Consider the following 26,058-nt stretch of genomic DNA (forward strand, 5'->3'; position numbering starts at 1 on the left):
GGGAAACAGTCATCTGAGGTCTGAAGGGCAAATGCAAAATGAAATGACATTGTGCTGAGATCCCGTGGAATTGTCAGGCCTCTCCCTACGATTAGATTCAAGCCATCTGAGCAGACTCCAATTAGAGTTTCTAATTCAACTGTTCCACTAACATCACTTATGATTTCCTGAGCCAAATTACTTTCCTTTTTCAGTTACGTTCTTGAGAGACCCGTCTGATGAAGTGTTTCAAAAGAAATAGGGGCCAAATTCTCTCCAGATGTAAATGGGTGTGTTGAGTTCAGTGACACTGCGCCTACATACACCAGCACAGAAACCAGCTATTGGGCTAGCAACAAACATACAAATTCCTGACCTTTCACCCCTTGGTTTTCTTTCCCATGCTTATTCTCCTTGGGCCATATCTCCAGGTCTTCCCTCATGTATTTCCTCTAGGGCTAGGTCTGCACTATATCTGGTGCAAGCCTCCCACCCTGGGTCATGCAGTGCACTGAAAAATTGCGGTGGGTGAGACTGGGGCGCTCAGGCCTGGGGTGGGGTTGGATGCAGGGGGTCAGACTGGCAGCCCAAGTTGCTGTGTCAGAGCATTGTCTATGCAGCTATTTTTAGTGCACTAATGCGCGTCCCATGTACGCTAGTTTGTGAACCCAGGCTAGGGGACTCACTCCCAGATGCAGTGTGGAGATGTCCGAGGAAGCCTGCTGGGCAATCCTACCCTGTTCTGCCAATCTGTGCCTGTCCACACAATGGCCGTTAATGGCACAATGGCAGTTAAGCTGACCGCATCCCATGTGTCTCTGCTCTGGGACTGAGAACCATTACATGTCAGTTGGCTGCGGAGAAGTTCCTCTTCCCAGTGGTCAGGGCACCAGCCTGGGACTCCACCAATCGGGGTTCACGTCTTTGCTCTACCACAGACTTCCTGTGTGATGTTGGGCAAGTCACTTTGTCTCTTTGTGCTTCAGTTCCTCATCTCTAAAACAAGGATAACAGCACTGCCCTGCCTCACAGGGGGCAGTGAGGATAAGCCCACTAATGGCTGTGAGGCACTCAGATGCCACAGGAATGGTGCCGTAGAAGTGACATAAGCAGATAGGCCGAGATTCACAAAGAGACTTAGATGCTTGACGGCCACTTTAAGCACCTAAATCCCAGAATTGGACCCTGGTGAGATTCATACAACCCCTGCTCAGCTGCTGCAGAACCCGATAGTCCCGTAAACTCGTTGCCACCCAAGTTTTTTCGTAAAAGTTCCTTAGGTGCCTGTGTTTCTGCTTCTTGGCATGTGCAGAGTTGCCTCACTCCAGGGGTCTGAATGGCTAAGCCCCAGAGCGATGTGTGAACTTGGGGAAGAGAGGTGTTCCTCTGTGTCACTTGCCCGCCGGCCTGATCTGGTAAGCACGCACAGACCTCACCTACCGTATCAGGCCCTACATAAGACCTCACACGCAACCCCCGGAAGGGAGAGGCACTTCCTCACAACTTTTAGCCCTTGGTTAGGGGATGGGAGAGACCTGGTTCAAGTCCCCACTCCCCTGATGGGGGAGATGGGATCTGGAGAGGGCTCTGAGGAGAATGCCCTAACTACCGGGCGATGGGAGGTTCTGATGGGGGAGTGCCCTCAGTCTCTCTCCTGTGGAAGCTGTTCCACTGTGGGTAATCAGTGGAGTGGCAGGATGGGGGGCCCTGACTGGTCTCCCCAGTCTTTGGTGAGTGCTCTGCGCACCAGACGACAGAGTAATTCTTAGAGTTGCTTGTGCTGTCTCTTTCTCACCCTGCAACTCTCATTATTTCTCCACAGTGGAACCGCTCTGATAGGGGAGACCGAGGGAATAGCCTAGTAGCTGCAGCACTCCCCTGAGAGGGACAGATCCCAGTTCAGATCCCGCCTTGTCATGTGGCAGATGGAGGACTTGAGGTCTCTCACATCCCAGGTGAGTGCTCTAACCATTGGGCTAAAAATTATGAGGGAGGTCCTGTGTCTTCTCCGTTCTCCTTCCCACGCCGGCGTCTTCAAAAAATGGCAGAGATGCCTAATGCTAACAGAGGCTTTTCAGCTGAGAATCCCAAGCAGAGGGAGGCATCTCTCTGCAGCCCAGATGTAGGTGCCTATCTCTCTGAGAGGGATGGGGCTAAGTACTTACCCCTCACCTTAGTATCTCCCATGGTCTAGCTTTTGCAGGGAGCTGCCTAAGGTGCTGGCTTTTGTGAATCCCATTCTAAGGCACCTAGCTCTGTCCCGTTGTACTGGAGGCTTGACCGCCTCACCCAGGCTTTGTGAATCCCAGTGGTTTTCTAGACGCCTAAGTTACTTTGTGAATCTTGCCCCTAGAGCAGTGGTTCTCAACTCCTTTATCGTTATGGGCTGTGTGCTAACTGGGCCGCATGCGGGCCGCAGGTTGAGAACTGCTGGTATAAGCTGTAGCAGCATCACTGTACCATGCATTTTTACTTGTGTACAGAACAGTTAATAAATATAAATTCATCATCTGAGTCACAACAACCTTAAAGGTTTTAAAAACAAATAGATTTCAGAAAAAAAGCTACAGGATTAAAATGTTTAGCCCTTGAAATCTTGGCCTCTTAGTGCTAATTCCATCTAAAATGTCATTCATTATATGACCTAATATGTTGCAGTATGAAAAGCTGGCCAGATCATTAAAAGGTTCAGCATTGTATGATGCTGAACTTTTTTGTCACAGATGCTGAGCACTTATCAATATCTGGCCTGTATTTAGGGGCCTAAAATAGAAGCTGAATTCTTTTTGAAAGTCTGTCGCACAGCATACAGCGCACAAAGCTTCTCATCCAGATCTGCTTTTAAACTGATACAATTAATTCTCTAAATAGGAGAATTGACTGACGCTATTAAAGTAAATTGATTTAAACCAACAAACAAAATCAGTCTCTTACCTGGAGGAATGTACTGACAAGATCCAGAATAATTCACCAACACGTTCGTGTGAAACGTGGCATCGAATCTTTCATCCGCACTAAAGCATAACACAAAAAACCCCCACAGGCACTTGAATTCAAAATGTGGTGAACAGTAAGGTAACGATCATTAATTTCTGAATAGTGGGTGTATGGATTAGGGTCAGGAGGGTAAACTTTGTAAAATATCATTAGTTGGAACGTCTAGCTCACGCCAAACTGAGCTTGGATCTTCTTTCAAGATTTAGATCAGTTGGATAAAGCATCTCTCAACCAGCTGGCTGGACCCTCACATGGCCCCAGTCACTGAGGGAGAGCTGCTGCAAGGAGTTCCGCTCCCATTTAGGCAACTAAGTGAAATGGCCTGATTTTCAGAAGAGCTCAGTGCCTTTGATGCCAAGGCTGTGACAACGGGAGACGATGATAACCTTTGTAACCTCTGGCCCAGTGGCACCTTACTCAAGGTGGAGGTACTAGGTGCTAGCATAGCAGTTGCTTGGAACTGCAGCTGCTCTTCAAAGAGAGCAAGAAGTCATAGGCCAGGGGTGAAGTGGCTGGAGAAGGAAGGGAACTGTCGGGGGCTCAGATGGCATAGTGGCAAGCCTGGCGGGTCTTTGTGGGTGATCAGTGAGCAATCAGGGATCTGGATTGTAAGCTCTTAGGGGCTTTCTTTTTGTTCTGTGTTTGTACAGCACCTAGTGCAGTGGGGTCCTGGTCAATGGCTGGGGCTCATAGGTGCTACACAGATACCAATAGTAATAATCGGCACAACATTGTGTGCAGACCTTGTGGGTTAGAACTCTATAATTTCAGGAGTTAGTTGAGGTTTGGGGAAGCTTCCAGACTGCTTGATACTTATCCAAACTGAATCAAACAATCTAGCCCTTCGGATCTTGATATTTTATACAACTTGCATTCAAAACAGCTATTGCAGATTTCAGAGTAACAGCCGTGTTAGTCTGTATTCGCAAAAAGAAAAGGAGGACTTGTGGCACCTTAGAGACTAACCAATTTATTAGAGCATGAGCTTTCGTGAGCTACAGCTCACTTCCTCAGATGCATATCGTGGAAACTGCAGTTTCCACGATATGCATCTGAGGAAGTGAGCTGTAGCTCACGAAAGCTCATGCTCTAATAAATTGGTTAGCTATTGCAGACTTTTCCGTGCTGGCATCGTCCTGCACTCCCTTTGAACTGAAGGGCACTTCATAATTATTTTACAGTCTTAGGGCCCGATTCAACTCCCAGTGAAGCTAATAGGACTATTTCTATTGAGTTTCATGGGCTTTCTCGGTCCCTATACGTAGTCTTTTAGCTATATGGAATTGTGATATTTTTACGTGCGAACATCATCTAATTTTCCATAAGGCTGTACCAGAAGACTACGAAAGCACAAACAACAAATGAAACCAGGATAATTATTTACATTAGCACAAGATAGGTAATCATAACTTAATCTTTCATTATAAAGACCATGGCCAAGGGCCTCAAGCCATTTCTATTTTACGAGCATCGTTAAGATAACTCTGTGCTTCCATCTAGACTTTTCACTGTACTGCAGCACTTGTCTGGGTTTGTTTCCATTGTTTGGAGGCCATAAACCTGATCCTCAGCTGGCGTAATCTCCGTTTGAAGTCAATGGAGCTAGGCTGATTTACACCAATGGAGGAATTGACTCAGTGTTTGTCTCAGTTCTTATAAACCTTCCGTACCTGTTATACAGAAGAATGTCTGGTACCCATATCTGGTCAGAGGGAAATCGTAAGTTCTGGACTCCTGGGTATGCATACTGATCCCAAGACAAGTAAACGTCAATCCAGTACTGTAGGAAAATATAGACACAAATGTTATTTATCATTTCTACAATGTAGGATCATAGGGGAAAGGAATATCTTCCTGTATGCCTGGCACATTTGGGTGCTCTGGAAATATAATGAATATTAGCAACAGCAATGATAACATAATAATTACTGTTTTAGGGTTAATAACAAGTGACAACAATGAAAAAGACAGGTGTATGCACTGAGGAGCTCACAGTGTAATGACTTAACATTTGGACTATTACATTTTAACATGTTTGTTGTTTAGAAAAATCTCTAAGGAAATATTTATTTCCTGTGTTACATCAGTGGATGCCCACTTATACCAGCTGAGGGCCTGGCCTGGAAAGCATACAATTGCACTCTGTATTCCAAAATGATTGTTTGATCTTTTCCCCTCTCCCACCCAAAATACCAGATTTGAATTTTTGCTGAACTTTGGGATCAATACAAATTCTTTATTGAAGACTACAGAGTGTCTAGGTTCTCCTGTCCAAAGTCTATGCACACAAGAGGGTATGAAAATGATAACATGGCAGCAGTATAAAAGTATAGGCTGGAATTGTTTAGGTTATTCTTCTTTTATAACCAAGATCACTCAGACTATAAACTACCATGTAGTTAGGGGACAAGCAGAAGGATCATTTGCTCCATTCAGATAATATATTTGGTTTCTAATGTAACATTAGAGTTAGTTCAATCATTCATCTCTCCTGTGATCTCTTAGCTTGAAGAGGCAGCGCCAATGAATCAGAAGCTCAGCTTTATGTTGCATAAGAATAAATGATCCCTCATACCATACGGCAATGCTTAATCCTACGCTGGAACATTCATTCATGAGTAATAGTGCACAGGGACAACAACTCTGAGCTTTCCTTGTACGCATTTCATTGCGGATCAGACTTACTTAAGAATTAAGGGATTTAAAAAAAAATGGGAGAGAAGGAGATTTCCAAAAGTGCCTAAGTGGTTTCGGAGTCTGCCCCATTGATTTGCAATGGGCCTATTCTTTTAAGTTCCTTAGGCACTCTTGGAAATTTCCCCTGGGTCCTACAGTCAGGCCTTTAAGTCCATATTTAGACACTATCTGGAATTCTCAAAGGAGTTTAAGAAAGGAAGATGTGCAGCTTCATTAGGATTTGAGGCACCTTTGGAAATCCCAGTCATTGACTTCAGTGGAAACTGCAGGATGCCCACATCTTTGAAAACCAGCCCTCCAATTTCAATGACATGTTTAGATCCTCATTTATTAACATCTGTGCCTTAAGGCTCATTGGACCAACTCCACTGAGCTCATCAGAGTTACAACAGGAATTAATATGGCCGATCATTTCATTTTCAGATCTGAAAGGAAGTGATAACTGGGATTTTCAGAGGACCCAGCTCCCACTGAAAGCCGATCAGAGTCAGACACCTGTGTGCTTCTTTGGAAATCCTGCCCCATTCCCCCTTCAGCAATATTTCCAAGAGCTCAATTTGCTTGAGTCCCAGTATAGAGGATGACAGACAGTTCTTCTGCCAAAGGATCATATTCAGTAAGTTCCTGTTACAACAATTTCTGTTCAGTGCTGATGCAAAGTTACTCACCATCTGTAGCCAAGCATTCGTTATCAGCACCTGGTTCTTCTCATCCTTCAAAAAGAGAGAAGAAAACCTAATTAGCCCAAGAAAATATTGGGGGTTTTTTCCCGACAAAATCAAACCCAAACCCAACTCGCAGGGTAAATGAATGCAAATATTACAGTCACAAATTATGGACTCAGTGCTGGAGTCATTGGGTGAAATCTCTGACCTGTGTGGTGATGAAGATCAGACCAAATGATTGTAATAGTTCCTTCTGGCCTTAAAAACAAATTTTTAAAATTCCACACTCATTATAATTCATCAGCAATGAAAATAATTTGCCATGGCCATTATTTACTTGAAGACATTTATTCTCTACAAAAGCTATCAGAGATTTTCATTTTAATTAGATGGCTGTGACTACAGAACTCTGTGACATACAGGAACTGGAGAGGATTAACGCTGTCATTATTGTTGCTACAGACTAATCGAATACTGGTCTTGAGCAGAAGTGAGGGCACGTCAGCAAACTGTGAAAATGATGTTTATCGAGAGGACGCTATGCAGAACAGATGTGGTGCTCTGTGTATCTAAACACAACTCTAAGCAGGCTGCAGATCACACTGGAATCCAATTCTCTATCCATAATAACAATACGTAGTGCTTTTCAGCTATAGATCTCAAAATGCCTTGCAAAAGAGATAAGTGCCATGACCCCATTTTACAGATGGTGAGACTTAGGCACGGAGAGGTCAAGCGGATTGCCCAGCAGGCCAAGAACATGGCTGCACAACTACCAATGTATGGGTTCATATCATAGAGAGGAACATAGCACCTCGTTCGCATGGGGGTGACATGCAAGCCCATACCCCCTCAGACACACCCATACTTTTCCCCACTTTAGCTTTGCATATAAGGAGGCAAGGGCCCCGTTGGTTTCAGACTTAACGCTCCCAGGGCTTAAGCATAGCTGTGGCCATGCACAGCCTCTGCTGGCACTTGTGCAGGCATGTGACATCTTTTCAAACTCCACTGTGGACTGCACAGAGTTTGCAAGATCAAGGAGTGGCTGCTAAGGGGCTACATTGTCACTTAGTGCCTCTCCCTATGCAAGGGGCAGTGGGTAGCTGGGATGCTCCAAAAGCAGTGCAGGGAAGGGTTGGGACTCATCCCTATGCTCTAGGCCGTAGCAGAACCAGGTGACTCCCCACTATGCCTTAGCTCAGCTCTGCTGGCCATGCACTGAGGGAGGGTGTGGCAGATCCACGGCCCCATCCATTTCTCATCATTCTCAGCCAACCAGCACAGGATGGAGACCTGTAGAACCTGCTTGTCCCCCTGCCACCTGCACAGGAACTGGGAATGTGGGCAGCATGCTTTCTATTTCCCTGTGCTGGTGGGCTGGGCAAATGATCATTTTGACCTAAAAACTCCCCTTCTTTTGTACTAGGAATGAATCTGTTTTGTTGTGTGCCCTTTGTGCTCGTTCGTTGTTAGCACAGGAGAAGCAGTAAGCACAAAGCTAGCCGAGAGAACAGACAGATTAGCTACATTGCAATGGAGATGGAGAGAGTCATGGGCCTGAGATGACTGCATTTCAGTAAGTGGTGTTGAACAAAGCTACTGTGGAATAGCATGGTAAATCTTGTGAGCTATAGCACATTGGACTTGGACTGCAATGATCAAAGAGACACAGGACCCAGCACAAAACCCATCAGGCTTGTAAGATCTGGGGACAAACAGGCCATGATAGCTAACACTTTGAATGGAAATATATGAATAATTCCCAGACGCAACTTCATTAAGACAAAGAGTGACATTTTGGCTCCATTGAATTTGGTGGGGCCAGGATTTCACTCTGTCGATTTAAGTTCTTTTGCAGACATTAATGACAGAGATAAGATGCCAGATTTTCAAAAGAGTTCAGCTCCCACTTAGGTGCCTAAATGAAATGTCTGATTTTTAAAAATTCTCAGCACCCAGCAGCTCCAGGCTAGGCAGATGCTTCAGCTGCATTCTCCTCGGGTGGAGCCTACAAAAACCTCTGCAGGTACCATGGCCACTCTTCGTGGTCTCAGCCAGGGCAGCCGTCAAGATAAGGAGCCACAAGCCCATTGGGTCTGGGAGTCCATAGAGCAAACTGAAGAATTTGTTAGCCCTAGGGGCTCTTTCTGGTCCTGTGTAGGTTGAAAGCTCTGTAGGATCCCAGTGGGTCTCTCTCCTCTTGTAACATCCTCCCATGAATACAAGCCAGGAAGCATAAAAAGCTGCGCGATCGTACCCTGCAGTTTTTTATACAAAGACCATGGCTTCCAAATACTTAGTGAACCAGCTCCCTATGAACTCTCCTGTTTTCCCAAACTAGTTGAAAGCCTCAGCCCTCCCAGGGGCCAAAGGAACTAGTCAGCTGTGGAGTTTCTAGTCCAAGCTATTTGTTCCCCAACAAGTTCAGAAACATTTGCAAAAGCCCAAACCTCTGGTTTGATTCAAACTGTCGCCACGCAAAGGCTTGTCTACACTACAAAATTAAATTGACCTTCAGACACCGCAGTAACTAAAGCAGTGGTTCACATCCACACTACGCTCCTTCTGTTTGTGGTGCACATCCTCACTATGAGAGCTTTCACTGACTGAACTGGCTGGGGCATTGTGGGGCTCTGACAGCAGGAGCCCAGCAGCCCTGGGTCTGATGGCCTAAGTTGTCAGCTGGGCATTGGCTCACAGCTGGCCCCCACGCTTGGGCTGTCAGCCCCAGGGCAGGGTGGGGGCAGCCGTGAACCAGGGCGTGGGGGGCAGGCTGTAGCTGTCAGCCCCACTGGGGGCTGACAGGCAACATAAGCAATGCAGTGTTTATATGGATGCTGCATTGCCCTAACTACACCAACATAAGCCCGGTGCCTCTTGTGGAGGTGGAGTTACTGTGTCGGTGTACAGGGAGACTCACTTCGACAGAAGCACCATTCAAGTGTAGACGCTGACATAATTAAGTCAATGTAAGCTGCCTGGCATGGACCTAACCTTGTAGTGTGGACCAGGCCTAAGTGACACACCTTGTCCAACTGCTAGCAGATTTTCAGGCAAACAATCCCACCCCCAGCCATTCTCCCCGGCAGGCAGACTGCACATGAGAAATTCCTGGTCCATGGATTTGTTTGGCTAACTTGGAAGGAGCTTTGGAAGCTGAGGATATATTGGCCAGCTGGCCCCCACTTAGCTTGTGAATGCCGTCTGCCGTGATGGGCAGAACTGCAGTCTGAGCCCGTCTTGCTAATGCCATCTGCATGCACTACCCCAGCCGGTTCTAGCTTCACTGCCACCACTGTCTTTATTGCTATTAGTGCTTTCTTTGGGTCTTCGACTGAGAGTAAAAGGGAGCAAGCCTTTCCCGTCCAGGACTGTGCCTGACATCACTGCCAATGACACAGCTGTGTGCAGACAACAAGAGAGCCCCCGAAGGAGCTGAGGATAAAACGTGTCTGCCAGCGTCCTCAAAGCAAAGCTACTTGTCACATCCTCAGCTCTCCTGCTCGCCCGCATGAAAATGAATCCACTATGTCCAAAACCAACTGGCACTGAAAGCAGAAGCAAACTGGAAGCGGTATGGGCATGTTGCAATGTTTTGTGGCTCACAAAGAGAACGAGGCCGCAGCTGTAGTTGCATTCCTGCAATGCAAATATTAGCTATGGAAAATGACCAGTTGTGCTACCACAGGCTGCAGTCTCTCTGCAGTCACCTTCACCGTAGATGTGCAAATTTGCACATAAGGAGTCAGCAAAAATATGAGCAGCTTAAGCCAAGCGCATCTGTCGTGCTGCCTGGAGTGGCTCACAACCATGAGTGCCGACCTCAGGGCAGGCACCGCAAACTGGTGGTGTGTTCTATAATTAGATTTCACCATGTCAGTAACAAATGTGAACTCCTGGATCACTATACCAGTCCTTCCATGGAGTCAGAGACGGTCCCCTTGGGCATTCCAGTTTATCTTCCCACCCAGGCAAGCTGGACTAAGTGATAAATGGTCACTTACACCAAAGATCACAAAATACCCAGGTTGCTGCCAGTCTCAAGAGATCAGTCCCCTTCCCCAGGTCAATTTGTACTTTAGATCTTGCACCAAAGTCAATGCTTACAACCAATCCTATAGTTAACTAAATGAGGATTTATTAACTAAGAAAAATAAATAACGTTATTTACAGGTTAAAGCAGGCAACGTACAGACACAAATGAGTGACAGTCTATGGTTCCAAAAGGTGACAGAGTTGTAGTAATCTGTCAGCATTGAATGTCTTGTAGGGCTAACCCAGCCTGACCCTGGCGATCTCTTCTCCTGTTTCCCAGCTCCAGCCCTGTGACAGTCCAAACAGCAATGAGAGAGAGAGATGAAAAATATTCTTGTCATCTAGTTTTATTTCCTTCTTTCGGAATTCAAGCAGATGGGATGAGCCCTTTTGCACAAAGGCTCTTTATGGGTGCGATAGGGCACTTGACAAAGCCTTTGTGTTGTGATGTTCCACAATGGCCCATTTGGATTCAGTAGCCCTTCCTGGTGGGCAGGAGATAACACCTTTTGTAAGAAGTCAGCATTTTGCATTAGGTGAAGTTTTGCCCTGTTTGATGAGTCACATCATTCAAAACAAACATTTTACAGTTTGGGGATTTGGGCCAGGGGCTTCGGCACTTTCCCCCTTCCTGTGGGGCTCCTGAGGTACACAGGAGGGAAACTTCCCTACCTCCCCCAACACTGAGTTTGTTGGCATCAGCAAGCTCTTGGAGCAGGGAGCTTTGGGGGAGGAGATCCGGAGGCATCTGTCCCTTCCTGTGGGCCTCTTGAGGTCTGAAAGAGCAGAGAATCCCAGAGAGATTTAGGTGGCTCATGAGCACCTATTGTAAGACAAGGCACTTTCTGTGTGCAATAGGAGTCTTTGCACAGGGAGCTCATGCGCTGTAAATTCACACCCTAGCTTGCTGTGCAATAACTTCCCCATGTAGACAAGCTCTCAGGCAGTGCAGGCTGGGGCATTGTCCCTCATGAACGTTTTTGGCAGGAAATGTTTTTCCCACTGGTGAGTTTCCCCAGTGATTGGTTTACACCTTGGGTTTCAGCACTGCAAAGAAAAAGACTCAGGATTTACTTTAGTATTTAATGAAACAATCATAGCAGTCATATGAAAAGAATCTATAGGGAACTCATCAGCTATAGGGAACTTTCTGTGGCAGGCCTACAAGTCTGGAACTTAATGACTATAGACAGGTGCCATCCCAGGCCTGTAAACTCTCCTCTCAAGTCCAGGATCTTTAGCATCCTCTTCCTTAGGGCTGTAAGCTTTACTTTCAGTCATGGCCCTCTGGGTCTGTAGCCCCCATCACAATGACCTCTGAAATTAGGCTTTAAACAACTCAGGTTTGGTGCCAGACTCGAGGTTTCTGGTAGGGGAGTCCCGTGAACTGAGTGTTCTTTCTCTCTCACTTTTTAGTAACAGCAATCAGCCAGAATTTTGACCAACACCCAGCTGGTTGGGTCTCTGGCAGCCTTGGAAAAAGATTTCCCTGTAGGCCCCCCTGGTGGCCATCCACAGTCTATTCTCAACCTTGCCTCAGGGCAGTGATGAGTTGCCAAAATCTTAACAACCGGTTCCCTCCTCACCCCACGAGGTGACTCCTGCCCCATCCAACCCCCCGCGTTCCTTGATGCCCCCCCGGATCCCTGCCCCATCCCTTGTCCCCTGACTACCCCCAGAACTGGGCAGGAGGGTCTTGTGGGCCACCATAGTGGGTGCCCACCCCACCCCTAAGAGCCAGACGGACCTGCTGGGGGGCGAGGTGGGGAGTCCTGGCAGTGCTTACCTGCGACAGCTCCCAGGAAGCATCTGGCAGGTCCCTCTGGCTGCTAGGGGTGGGGTAGCATAGCTGGGGGGGAGCAGGGAGAGCAGCCGCTCCCCCCCCCCACTGATCACATCAAAAGTGGCCTCTTAGGCGCTGACTCTGTGGGTGCTCCGGGGCTGGAGCACCCATGGGGAAAATTTGGTGGGTGCAGAGCCCCCACCGGCAGCTCCCCGCCCCATGCCCAGCCCCAGCTCACCTCCCCTCCGCCTCCGGCTCCTCCCCTGAATGCGCTGCTCTGCTTCTCCGCCCCCCCGCCCCGGCTTCCCGCGAATCAGCTCTTCAGACGGAAGCCTGGGAGGGCTGAGAAGCAGGCGGTGGCTTCGCGCTCAGGCCCAGGGAGGCGGAGGTGAGCTGGGGCGGGGAGCGGTTCCCCTGCGCCCCCCTCCCGGGTTACCTGCTGTGGCGCGGGTAGCCCCCCTCGCACCCCCCCCGGCCCCAGCTCACCTCCGTCTCCCTGGGCCTGAGCGCGAAGCCGCCGCCTGCTTCTCAGCCCTCCCAGGCTTCCTGCGCAAACAGCTGATTCGCGGGAAGCTGGGGGGGGGGCGGAGAAGCAGAGCGGGCAGAGCGTAACTCAAGGGCGGAGGCGAAGCGGAGGTGAGCTGGGGCCGGGGGCGGGGAGGGGAGCTGCCGGTGGGGGCTCTGCACCCGTCAAATTTTCCCCGTGGGTGCTCCGGCCCTGGAGCACCCATGGAGTTGGCGCCTAAGGCACCACTTTTGGCCGCTTAAATTTTGAAGCCCTTTTAGAATCAGTTGTCCATCGCGGAACAACCGGTTCTAAAAGGGCTTCTAAATTTAACAACCGGTTCTAGCGAACCGGTGCAGACCGGCTCCAGCTCACCACTGCCTCAGGGCCTGTTTGAACTCGCAGAGTGAGTTCTGCTTTGTGGACAGCAAGACAGGGAAAGTGCTGTTTGTGGGATTTATAACCATTCATGGCTGGGAATGATGCCGGGAAGCAACACAGTAGCCCCTTCCAGTTGTCAAATGGGGATGTGAGGGTTTCCCGCATTGGCAGGATGTGATTTTCAAAAGTCTTTGAAACTTTTTCCAATTTGTCCAAACTACCCAGTTTGCAACTGTAAGTGGAATAATTTCAGCTGCAAGTTAGGACTGCTGCTGTACACCTGCGTTTGTTGAAAACCAGGCCCATACATAAATATATGTTCACAGCACACACACAGAGACGTTAGAAAAAAACATGAATATTCTTGCTGGAAGGTTGCAAAGTAACATGACTTTATTTCTTAGGATTCAGAATGGTAACTCCCAAGAAACTGAAAACCAGAAAGAGAGAAAACAGGCTGCTAAAAGAGAGAGGCACAGCTCCCCACAGCTTGGCATAGGCTGGCTGCAGACTGACTGCTGCTTGACCCAGCTCACATGCTTCCCTACAGAGTCTCCTAGTCTTCAAGCAGGACCAGTAAACCCCTTACAAATACAAGAGAGAGTGGTTCATTTTAACACAGGTTTCGATGCATCCCAGTATATATCTAGCTCTCTTGCCAAATTCCTTCTGGAGAAGGGCCCTGAGACAGCAGGCTGGGGAAAAGGCCAAACCTCTGAATTGTCTGGAGATGAAGGCATCTCCCTTTTCCATCAGGGTAGCTGTGGCATTGCTAGAGGAAGGTTCTAGGAGACTGATGCAAAGCTTCTCAGTCACAAAGTAATCTTTCCATTCTTTTCGTAGCAAAATAATGGGGACAGACCATCTGCCCTTAAAGCAATGCCAGCAGGGGATGGTTTGGGGGCATGGCCAGCAATCCAAAAAAATGGGTATGGAGGGGAATTAGGGCTAACTGAAGAAATCAGAGGGAGGTAGGACTTCATACTGCCACCTCAGGAGACAGTCCCCGGTCAAATGGGAATCCAGCCTGTTGGTGGATGGGATTCGGGGGCTCAGAATGTGGGTGGGAAAGGTGGGGTTCTTTTCAGACACACGGCCAAGTTCCTTTATCTCCGTATACCTTCAAGAAATAGCATTTGGTCTGGAAGTGAGAACACTCGAAGCCTGACCTTTCGGAGCTGCTGAGTAATTTTCAGTGCCCATTGGCTGCAGCGGGAGATGGCTCTCAGCACCTCTGAAAACTGGAGCTTTAGCATCTTGAACTATCCTGGGATGCCTGAACTCCTACAGGCAATCATGAAAGAGCATCTGCACTACTCCTGTTCCAAAGAGGCTTTATATGAAATTGGTACTGAGCTGCTGAGGCAAAGATTTGCTTTCTGCTAGTGTTGGGTCCCTAGATCATAAGAAATGATTAATGGTCAGTTATCAGGGTTTCTTTTCTCCTACCTCAATACTTGTGTGATCTCCTTTATCCGTGTGTCAGACCTCTTCCTCATTCTGTATTTGTCAGGGAGTGGGATACATCTGCAATGAGCTGCTCATTGCCTTTTGGCAAACTACGTGAGTTCGCAGCTCCCATTCCAACAGAGCAGTCGTCACAGCTCTTGCCTGCCAAGATCCCTGCTGAAGCAGGAGTGTGCTGATGACCGTGTTCATGCAGCTATTTCTATCCATTCTTATGACCAGTTGTTACCAGGTGGTAAGTGTTGAGTCAGGTAGGGGTTTTCTTTACCAGCTCAGGCAAACAAGAAATCAGTTCACCACCACAGTTTACTAATGCCATGGAAAACCCAGCTTGGTACCATTACCAGGTATGATGAAGTGCGAATTTTCTGTCATATTTTTATGAATCCTGTTTGTGCCTTGGTTTCCCTCTGAAGTTTGCATTGCTACCCAGTGAGAAAAAACGCATTAAGTCTGCTCTTGCAGTGATAGGTGTCTTGATAGTGCGCTCTGGGCCACAATGAATGGGGTTCTCAAGGAACTGGTTGAAACTGACCCAGACCAACAGAGGGTCCAGAGGGACCATGGGAATGACTGAACAATCAACAGTCAGCAGGGGGAGGCTCCAACGGGTGAGGTGGTGAACTTAGCATGGCCCTGCCTGGAGATAATGGACTGGGAGGTGACCAGCAGCGGGTAAAGAGTGGGCATCTGGAAGAGGCTGGCTGCTCTCTCCTGGGACTGCCTCAGGGCTCAGAGAGAGACAGAGCTTAAGACGGAATCCGCTAACAGCTTGGCTGGCGGATGGCTCTGGCTTGGCCAGAGGGACTACGTTCACCCTTCATCAATCCTACTCCGTGTGTTTGGAAAATGCTGCCTGCTGTCACTGGGAATGCTAGCTGAGGTGCATTAGTCCCTGAAGAGTGTACAAGTCTCTGACCAGGAGTCTACTTCAGTTGGATTTGCTGAGCAGAGCTCATGGTATGAAACACGATGCTGAAGCCCAGAGGCTCAGGCTTGGAGGCAGTGAGGCTACAAGGCCTGCTCTGTAGGAAGAGTGAGACCTCTTGGGGGTGTGGTGCATTGAAAGGGTCCTCCAAGAGACTGTAAAAGCTGGGGCATAGCATCAATCCTGTGGATCCATGAATGAGAGTATTGATGCTAGTTCTCTACTCCTGCGTTTGCTTAACTGGCTGAACAGGCCCAAGTTTCAATGTTCAGATCTGGATCCAGTTCAGAATATACCCAAAGTTCAGATACAAGGTTCTGGCTTGGGCCCTTTTTCAAGTGAATTCCTGCAACATCAGTTCTGTGTCCTAAACACCCTAGGCCAGACCCTCCATTTATGTAAATCAGCATAGTCCTGTTGAAGTCCATCTCCATCCTTAGAGGTTTTTAAGTCCTGGCTTGACAAAGCCCTGGCTGGGATGATTTAGTTGGGGGTTGGTCCTGCTTTGAGCAGGGGGTTGGACTAGATGACCTCCTGAGGTCCCTTCCAACCCTGATATTCTATGAAGTCAACAGAGCTATGTCGATTTACTCCAGCTAAGAATCTGGCCCATGAGTTTGAAAATATGAACATTTAGTTTTCTTTACTCTCAACCCACCACCTTGCAATCTGTGTTATACCAGTGCACTTCTGTGGTTTCTACCAAAGTGAGGATATCATCCAGATAATACCCGACTCCTTTAGTTCTAGAATTACCTAGGTCATAATATGTCAAAAATGTTGTTGGTCACTGTCACACCATATGTTAACTCGTCATCTTTATAATACAGATGCTTGGAACAGGTTACTGACTGTCATAATTAACATTCCCCATCATAGAATCATAGAATATCAGGGTTGGAAGGGACCTCAGGAGGTCATCTAGTCCAACCCCCTGCTCAAAGCAGGACCAATCCCCAACTAAATCATCCCAGCCAGGGCTTTGTCAAGCCTGACTTTAAAAACTTCTAAGGAAGGAGATTCCACCACCTCTCTCGGTAATGCATTCCAGTGTTTCACCACCCTCCTCGTGAAAAAGTTTTTCCTAATATCCAACCTAAACCTCCCCCACTGCAACCTGAGACCATTACTCCTCGTTCTGTCATCAGCTACCACTGAGAACAGTCTAGAGCCATTCTCTTTGGAACCCCCTTTCAGGTAGTTGAAAGCAGGTATCAAATCCCCCCTCATTCTTCTCTTCTGCAGACTAAACAATCCCAGTTCCCTCAGCCTCTCCTCGTAAGTCATGATTCCAGTCCCCTAATCATTTTTGTTGCCCTCCGCTGGACACTTTCCAATTTTTCCACATCCTTCTTGTAGTGTGGGGCCCAAAACTGGACAAAGTACTCCAGTTGAGGCCTCACCAATGTCAAATGGAGGGGAACGATCACATCCCTCGATCTGCTGGCAATGCCCCTACTTATACATCCCAAAATGCCATTGTCCTTGGCAACAAGGGCACACTGTTGACTCATATCCAGCTTCTCATCCACTGTCACCCCTAGGTCCTTTTCTGCAGAACTGCTGCCGAGCCATTCAGTCCCTAGTCTGTAGCGGTGCATGGGATTCTTCCGTCCTAAGTGCAGGACTCTGCACTTGTCCTTGTTGAACCTCATCAGATTTCTTTTGGCGCAATCCTCTAATTTGTCTAGGTCCCTCTGTATCTATCCCTACCCTCCAGTGTATCTACCTCTCCTCCCAGTTTAGTGTCATCTGCAAACTTGCTGAGGGTGCAATCCACACCATCCTCCAGATCATTTATGAAGATATTGAACAAAATCGGCCCCAGGACCGACCCTTGGGGCACTCCACATGATACTGGCTGCCAACTAGACATGGAGCCATTGATCACTACCCGTTGAGCCCGACAATCTAGCCAACTTTCTATCCACCTCATAGTCCATTTATCCAGCCCATACTTCTTTAACTTGCTGGCAAGAATACTGTGGGAGACCGTGTCAAAAGCTTTGCTAAAGTCACTGCTTTCCCCTCATCCACAGAACCAGTTATCTCATCATAGAAGGCAATTAGATTAGTCAGGCATGACTTGCCCTTGGTGAATCCATGCTGACTGTTCCTGATCTCTTTCCTCTCCTCTAAGTGCTTCAGAATTGATTCCTTGAGGAAATGCTCCATGATTTTTCCAGGGACTGAGGTGAGGCTGACTGGCCTGTAGTTCCCAGGATCCTCCTTCTTCCCTTTTTTAAAGATGGGCACTACATTAGCCTTTTTCCAGTCGTCCAGGACTTCCCCCAATCACCATGGGTTTTCAAAGATAATGGCCAATGGCTCTGCAATCACATCCGCCAAATTCCTTTAGCACTCTCGGATGCAGCACATCCAGCCCCATGGACTTGTGCTCATCCAGCTTTTCTAAATAGTCCTGAACCACTTCTTTCTCCACAGAGGGCTGGTCACCTCCTCCCCATGCTGTGCTGCCCAGTGCAGTAGTCTGGGAGCTGACCTTGTTCGTGAAGATAGAGGCAAAAAAAGCCTTGAGTACATTAGCTTTTTCCACATCCTCTGTCACTAGGTTGCCTCCCTCATTCAGTAAGGGGCCCACACTTTCCTTGACTTTCTTCTTGTTGCTAACATACCTGAAGAAACCCTTCTTGTTACTCTTAACATCTCTTGCTACTCTTAACATCCCACTGAGCTGTACTCTTGAAAGCTGATGCACTCACTCGTTATAAGATGTTGAGTAATGGAAGAAGTCCCAGATTTGAAACGTGATCATCAGAGGCTAGCAAAGGGCTATCTGTTATTTTTATCGGATTTCTGCCATACATGTGTCCTTACATATGTATGAGGAGTATTATATTAGGTTCTTCTGTGAGACAATCAGGCATGAGTATGAAGCTTTCAGTTAGGAAATTAAGATCAGCCAAGGTCATCTGTTCCATGTACTGGATCTGAGTCACAAAAATTTCCATAAGTATATTTATTGAGTCAGAGATTTAAAAATATGAGTAAGATTTTCAAAACTGTTCAGTGACCAGGATTGCCTCCTTATACTCCCTGATCGGTCTGTCTGTATCTGTCTCTAGTTTTATACTTAGAGTATAAGCTCCTAGAGGCAAGGTATGGCCTTTTGTTCCATGTTTGAACATCACCTAGCCACTGCCTCCTAGGTGCCATGGTAGTACAGAAAATTAATTAATATTGGTTTAGCTCTGAGCCTAGTGATGTCCGTGGGAGAACTGGTATGTGCTTTTGGAAAATCCCACCTTTACTCTTGTACTGTTTTTCATTCCTTGGGACCTGTTTCCATTGTGATCTTCACCCATTTGCATTTCGGTATTACTTGATACAGTGCTGCATGCTCACTAGCCATATGGATTACAGTCAGTCCTGTGATGGGGCAGACAAGCCCCACGCTGGCAAGGAGGGGGATAATGAGAGCTTGTGGACCTGGTTGGCCCTGCCCTGCTACGCCTGGAACAGAAGCCAGGCATGGAGATGGGCGTTAACAGGAGGAGACCTGGCCCAGTTCAGAGCTGACCAGGTAGCTTGCTGGCCAAGCTGAGCTTGCTGGCCGAGTCTCTTGGGCACATCTACACAGCCTGCGGCAGCCAACCTCCTGGCCTCGATTGACAGACTTGTGGTAACGGGGCTCACGCTAGCTGTGCAAAAGCGCTTTGAAGTTGTGGCTTGGGCTGGAGCTCAGAGCCCCAGACACGACTTCAAAGCTCTCTCTCTGCAGCTATTTTTAGAGTGCTAGAGTGAGCCTCGCTAGCCCCAAGTCTGTCAGCCTCGGCTGGGAAGCTTGCTGCCGTGGGCTGTGTAGACATGGCCCTGGAGGAAGGGATGATCAGCCCCTGGGAGACCAGCCAAAGTACTGACTTTGTGAAGACAAGCCCTGAATAGACGGGTGGGGTCCTGCCGAGAGTTCATGGGACAACCCTGGTGTTGAGTTTTTTTCTCTCCTTATTTCTTTTAGCCTCTAACACCCTGGAAGGGGTAGGACTGAAGTGCACCTTGGCTGGAGGGCTAAACTGCTACTATGGCGGACTGTGACAGGGCAGACTAGGCCCAGAGGCCCTCTGCTGGAGGCCTCAGGGTCCTGCCACACCTGTCCCAGGAAAGGAGCAGTAGAGTCCTTCAAGCAGCTTAGAGTGGCTGCAGCAGAGGCAGCCAAACATGGCCCAGGAAGGCCACATAGCCCTGGTCTACACTAGGAGTTTAGGTCGAATTTAGCAGCGTTAAATCAATGTAAACCTGCACCCGTCCACATGATGAAGCCCTTTTTTTCGACTTAAAGGGCTCTTAAAATCGATTTCCTTACTCCACCCCTGACAAGTGGATTAGAGCTTAAATCAGCCTTGCCAGGTCAAATTTGGGGTATTGTGGACACAATTCGATGGTATTGGCCTCCGGGAGCTATCCCAGAGTGCTCCATTGTGACCGCTCTGGACAGCACTCTCAACTCAGATGCACTGGCCAGGTAGACAGGAAAAGAACCGCGAACTTTTGAATTTCAATTTCCTATTTGGCCAGCGTGGCAAGCTGCAGGTGACCATGCAGAGCTCATCAGCAGAGGTGACCATGATGGAGTCCCAGAATCACAAAAGAGCTCCAGCATGGACTGAACTGGAGGTACGGGATCTGATCGCTGTATGGGGAGAGGAATCCGTGCTATCAGAACTCTGTTCCAGTTTTCGAAATGTCAAAACATTTATCAAAATCTCCCAGGGCATGAAGGACAGAGGCCATAACAGGGACCCGAAGCAGTACCCCATGAAACTTAAGGAGCTGAGGCAAGCCTACCAGAAAACCAGAGAGGCGAACGGCCACTCCAGGTCAGAGCCCCAAACATGCCGCTTCTATGATGAGCTGCATGCCATGCCAGGTAGGATCGCTACCCCTTCCTGCTTCTCCACGTGGACACCAATGATACTGCCAAGAATGACCTTGAGTGGATCACTGCGGACTATGTGGCTCTAGGAAGAAGGATAAAGGAGTTGGAGGCGCAAGTGGTGTTCTCGTCCATCCTCCCCGTGGAAGAAAAGGCCTAGGTAGGGAGCGTCGAATCGTGGAAGTCAACGAATGGCTACGCAGGTGGTGTCGGAGAGAAGGCTTTGGTTTCTTTGACCATGGGATGGTGTTCCATGAAGGAGGAGTGCTGGGCAGAGACGGGCTCCATCTTACGAAGAGAGGGAAGAGCATCTTTGCCAGCAGGCTGGCTAACCTAGTGAGGAGGGCTTTAAACTAGGTTCACCGGGGGAAGGAGACCAAAGCCCTGAGGTAAGTGGGAAAGCGGGATACCGGGAGGAAGCACAGGCAGGAATGTCTGTGAGGGGAGGGCTCCTGCCTCATACTGGGAATGAGGGGCGATCAACAGGTTATCTCAAGTGCTTATATACAAATGCACAAAGCCTTGGAAACAAGCAGGGAGAACTGGAGGTCCTGGTGATGTCAAGGAACTATGACATGATCGGAATAACAGAGACTTGGTGGGATAACTCACATGACTGGAGTACTGTCATGGATGGTTATAAACTGTTCAGGAAGGACAGGCAGGGCAGAAAAGGTGGGGGAGTAGCACTGTATGTAAGGGAGCAGTATGACTGCTCAGAGCTCCGGTACGAAACTGCAGAAAAACCTGAGTGTCTCTGGATTAAGTTTAGAAGTGTGTGCAACAAGAGTGATGTAGTGGTGGGAGTCTGCTATAGACCACCGGACCAGGGGGATGAGGTAGATGAGGCTTTCTTCCGGCAGCTCACGGAAGCTACTAGATCGCATGCCCTGATTCTCATGGGTGACTTTAATTTTCCTGATATCTGCAGGGAGAGCAATACAGCGGTGCATAGACAATCCAGGAAGTTTTTGGAAAGCGTAGGGGACAATTTCCTGGCGCAAGTGCTAGAGGAGCCAACTAGGGGGGGCGCTTTTCTTGACCTGCTGCTCACAAACCGGGTAGAATTAGTGGGGGAAGCAAAAGTGGATGGGAATCTGGGAGGCAGTGACCATGAGTTGGTTGAGTTCAGGATCCTGATGCAGGGAAGAAAGGTAAGCAGCAGGATACGGACCCTGGACTTCAGGAAAGCAGACTTCGACTCCCTCAGGGAACGGATGGCCAGGATCCCCTGGGGGACTAACTTGAAGGGGAAAGGAGTCCAGGAGAGCTGGCTGTATTTCAAGGAATCCCTGTTGAGGTTACAGGGACAAACCATCCCAATGAGTCGAAAGAATAGTAAATATGGCAGGCGACCAGCTTGGCTTAATGGTGAAATCCTAGCGGATCTTAAACATAAAAAAGAAGCTTACAAGAAGTGGAAGGTTGGACATATGACCAGGGAAGAGTATAAAAATATTGCTCGGGCATGTAGGAATGATATCAGGAGGGCCAAATCGCACCTGGAGCTGCAGCTAGCCAGAGATGTCAAGAGTAACAAGAAGGGTTTCTTCAGGTATGTTGGCAACAAGAAGAAAGCCAAGGAATGTGTGGGCCCCTTACTGAATGAGGGAGGCAACCTAGTGACAGAGGTTGTGGAAAAAGCTAATGTACTCAATGCTTTTTTTGCCTCTGTTTTCACTAACAAGGTCAGCTCCCAGACTGCTGCGCTGGGCATCACAAAATGGGGAAGAGATGGCCAGCCCTCTGTGGAGATAGAGGTGGTTAGGGACTATTTAGAAAAGCTGGACGTGCACAAGTCCATGGGGCCGGACGAGTTGCATCCGAGAGTGCTGAAGGAATTGGCGGCTGTGATTGCAGAGCCATTGGCCATTATCTTTGAAAACTCGTGGCGAATGGGAGAAGTCCCGGATGACTGGAAAAAGGCTAATGTAGTGCCAATCTTTAAAAAAGGGAAGAAGGAGGATCCTGGGAACTACAGGCCAGTCAGCCTCACCTCAGTCCCTGGAAAAATCATGGAGCAGGTCCTCAAAGAATCAATCCTGAAGCACTTGCATGAGAGGAAAGTGATCAGGAACAGCCAGCATGGATTCACCAAGGGAAGGTCATGCCTGACTAATCTAATCGCCTTTTATGATGAGATTACTGGTTCTGTGGATGAAGGGAAAGCAGTGGATGTATTGTTTCTTGACTTTAGCAAAGCTTTTGACACGGTCTCCCACAGTATTCTTGTCAGCAAGTTAAGGAAGTATGGGCTGGGTGAATGTACTATAAGGTGGGTAGAAAGCTGGCTAGATTGTCGGGCTCAACGGGTAGTGATTAATGGCTCCATGTCTAGTTGGCAGCCGGTATCAAGTGTAGTGCCCCAAGGGTCGGTCCTGGGGCCGGTTTTGTTCAATATCTTCATTAATGATCTGGAGGATGGTGTGGATTGCACTCTCAGCAAATTTGCGGATGATACTAAACTGGGAGGAGTGGTAGATACGCTGGAGGGGAGGGATAGGATACAGAAGGACCTAGACAAATTGGAGGATTGGGCCAAAAGAAATCTGATGAGGTTCAATAAGGATAAGTGCAGGGTCCTGCACTTAGGACGGAAGAACCCAATGCACAGCTACAGACTAGGGACCGAATGGCTAGGCAGCAGTTCTGCAGAAAAGGACCTAGGGGTGACAGTGGACGAGAAGCTGGATATGAGTCAGCAGTGTGCCCTTGTTGCCAAGAAGGCCAATGGCATTTTGGGATGTATAAGTAGGGGCATAGCGAGCAGATTGAGGGACGTGATCGTTCCCCTCTATTCGACATTGGTGAGGCCTCATCTGGAGTACTGTGTCCAGTTTTGGGCCCCACACTACAAGAAGGATGTGGATAAATTGGAGAGAGTCCAGCGAAGGGCAACAAAAATGATTAGGGGACTGGAATCATGACTTACGAGGAGAGGCTGAGGGAACTGGGATTGTTTAGTCTGCAGAAGAGAAGAATGAGGGGGGATTTGATACCTGCTTTCAACTACCTGAAAGGGGGTTCCAAAGAGGATGGCTCTAGACTGTTCTCAATGGTAGCAGATGACAGAACGAGGAGTAATGGTCTCAAGTTGCAGTGGGGGAGGTTTAGATTGGATATTAGGAAAAACTTTTTCACTAAGAGGGTGGTGAAACACTGGAATGCGTTACCTAGGGAGGTGGTAGAATCTCCTTCCTTAGAGGTTTTTAAGGTCAGGCTTGACAAAGCCCTGGCTGGGATGATTTAACTGGGAATTGGTCCTGCTTTGAGCAGGGGGTTGGACTAGATGACCTTCTGGGGTCCCTTCCAACCCTGATATTCTATGATTCTATGATTTTAGGGGGTTCAGTCACCACTACCCCAGCCATGTTGTTTGACTCCTTCAATGGAGATGGAGGCAACACGGAAGCAAGTTTTGGGGACGAGGAAGATGATGATGATGAGGTTGTAGATAGCTCACAGCAAGCAAGTGGAGAAACCGGTTTTCCCGGCAGCCAGGAACTGTTTCTCACCCTGGACCTGGAGCCAGTACCCTCTGAACCCACCCAAGGCTGCCTCCTGGACCCAGCAGGCGGAGAAGGGACCTCCAGTGAGTGTACCTTTTAAAATACTATACATGGTTCAAAAGCAAGGATGTGTAATGATTAATTTGCCCTGGCATTCACGGCTCTCCTGGATGTACTCCCAAAGCCTTTGCAAAAGGTTTCTGGGGAGGGCAGCCTTATTGCATCGTCCATGGTAGGACACTTTACCACTCCAGGCCAGTAGCACGTACTCGGGAATCATTGTACAACAAAGCATTGCAGTATATGTTTGCTGGCGTTCAAACAACATCCGTTCTTTATCTCTCTGTGTTATCCTCAGGAGAGTGAGATATCATTCATGGTCACCTGGTTGAAACAGGGTGCTTTTCTTCAGGGGACACTCAGAGGTGCCCATTCCTGCTGGGCTGTTTGCCTGTGGCTGAACAGAAATGTTCCCCGCTGTTAGCCATGGGAAGGGGTGAGGGGTTAGTCACACAGTGGGGGGAGGCAACGACCTTGTAATGAAAGCACATGTGCTATGTATGTAATGTTAACAGCAAGGTTTACCGTGAAAGAGGGTACCCATTGTTCTATAAAATGTGTCTTTTTAAATACCACTGTCCCTTTTTTTTTTCTCCACCAGCTGCATGTGTTTCAATGATCACAGGATCTTCTCCTTCCCAGAGGCTAGTGAAGATTAGAAAGAGAAAAAAACGCACTCGTGATGAAATGTTCTCTGAGCTCATGCTGTCCGCCCACACTGACAGAGCACAGACGAATGCGTGGAGGCAGACAATGTCAGAGTGCAGGAAAGCACAAAATGATCGGGAGGAGAGGTGGCAGGCTGAAGAGAGTAAGTGGCGGGCTGAAGACAGGGCTGAAGCTCAAATGTGGCAGCAGCGTGATGAGAGGAGGCAGGATTCAATGCTGAGGCTGCTGGAGGCTCAAACCAATATGCTCCAGTGTATGGTTGAGCTGCAGCAAAGGCAGCTGGAGCACAGACTGCCGCTACAGCCCCTGTGTAACCAACCACCCTCCTCCCCAAGTTCCATAGCCTCCTCACCCAGATGCCCAAGAACGCGGTGGGGGGGCCTCCGGCCACCCAGCCACTCAACCACAGAGTATTGCCCAAAAAACAGAAGGCTGGCATTCAATAAGTTTTAAAGTTGTAAACTTTTAAACTGCTGTGTGGCATTGTCCTTCCCTCCTCCACCATCCCTCTTGGTGCTTCTCTCCTCCACCACCCCTCCTGGGCTACCTTGGTAGTCATCCCCCTGTTTGTGTGATGAATGAATAAAGAATGTATGAATGTGAAGCAACAATGACTTTATTGCCTCTGCAAGCGGTGATTAAAGGGAGGAGGGGAGGGTGGTTAGCTTACAGGGAAGTAGAGTGAACCAAGGGTGGGGGGTTTCATCAAGGAGAAACAAACAGAACTTTCACACCGTAGCCTGTCCAGTCATAAAACTGGTTTTCAAAGCTTCTCTGATGCGCACCGCGCCCTCCTGTGCTCTTCTAACCGCCCTGGTGTCTGGCTGCGTGTAACCAGCAGCCAGGTGATTTGTCTCAACCTCCCACCCCGCCATAAACGTCTCCCCCTTACTCTCACAGAGATTGTGGAGCACACAGCAAGCAGTAATAACAGTGGGAATATTGGTTTCGCTGAGGTCTAACTGAGTCAGTAAACTGCGCCAGCGCGCCTTTAAACATCCAAATGCACATTCTACCACCATTCTGCACTTGCTCAGCTTGTAGTTGAACAGCTCCTGACTACTGTCCAGGCTGCCTGTGTACGGCTTCATGAGCCATGGCATTAAGCGGTAGGCTGGGTCATCAAGGATAACTATAGGCATTTCAACATCCCAAATGGTTATTTTCTGGTCTGGGAATAAAGTCCCTTCCTGCAGCTTTTGAAACAGACCAGAGTTCCTGAAGATGCGAGCATCATGTACCTTTCCCAGCCATCCCACGTTGATGTTGGTGAAACATCCCTTGTGATCCACCAGACTTGCAGCACTATTGAAAAGTACCCCTTGCGGTTTATGTACTCGGCGGCTTGGTGCTCCGGTGCCAAGATAGGGATATGGGTTCCGTCTATGGCCCCACCACAGTTAGGGAATCCCATTGCAGCAAAGCCATCTAGTGTGACCTGCACATTTCCCAGAGTCACTACCTTTGATAGCAGCAGCTCAATGAT

The 26,058-nt window shown here is 48.4% G+C and overlaps 1 protein-coding gene and 1 long non-coding RNA gene across 2 annotated transcripts in view; one reads left to right on the forward strand and one right to left on the reverse strand.

Annotated features, from left to right (window-relative positions):
• Positions 1-26,058, reverse strand: part of LOC311520438 (neuronal acetylcholine receptor subunit alpha-7-like) — a 126,832-nt gene that overhangs the window by 58,147 nt on the left and 42,627 nt on the right. Inside the window, exons 3-5 of the mRNA XM_084627884.1 lie at positions 6,342-6,386; positions 4,647-4,756; positions 2,914-2,993 (exon numbers count right to left, since the gene is read on the reverse strand). Of these exons, the coding sequence (XP_084484010.1) occupies positions 2,914-2,993; positions 4,647-4,756; positions 6,342-6,386 (235 nt within the window). The remainder of the gene's footprint in view (positions 1-2,913; positions 2,994-4,646; positions 4,757-6,341; positions 6,387-26,058) is intronic.
• Positions 1,314-24,797, forward strand: LOC311520441. Its single transcript, XR_014711595.1, has 4 exons — positions 1,314-1,394; positions 1,802-1,934; positions 23,678-23,926; positions 24,505-24,797. It is a non-coding gene; the product is annotated as an uncharacterized lncRNA (long non-coding RNA).

The sequence above is a fragment of the Lepidochelys olivacea genome, assembly GCF_965140295.1.
Source record: "Lepidochelys olivacea isolate rLepOli2 genome assembly, chromosome: 5".
NCBI classification, from domain to species: domain Eukaryota; kingdom Metazoa; phylum Chordata; order Testudines; family Cheloniidae; genus Lepidochelys; species Lepidochelys olivacea.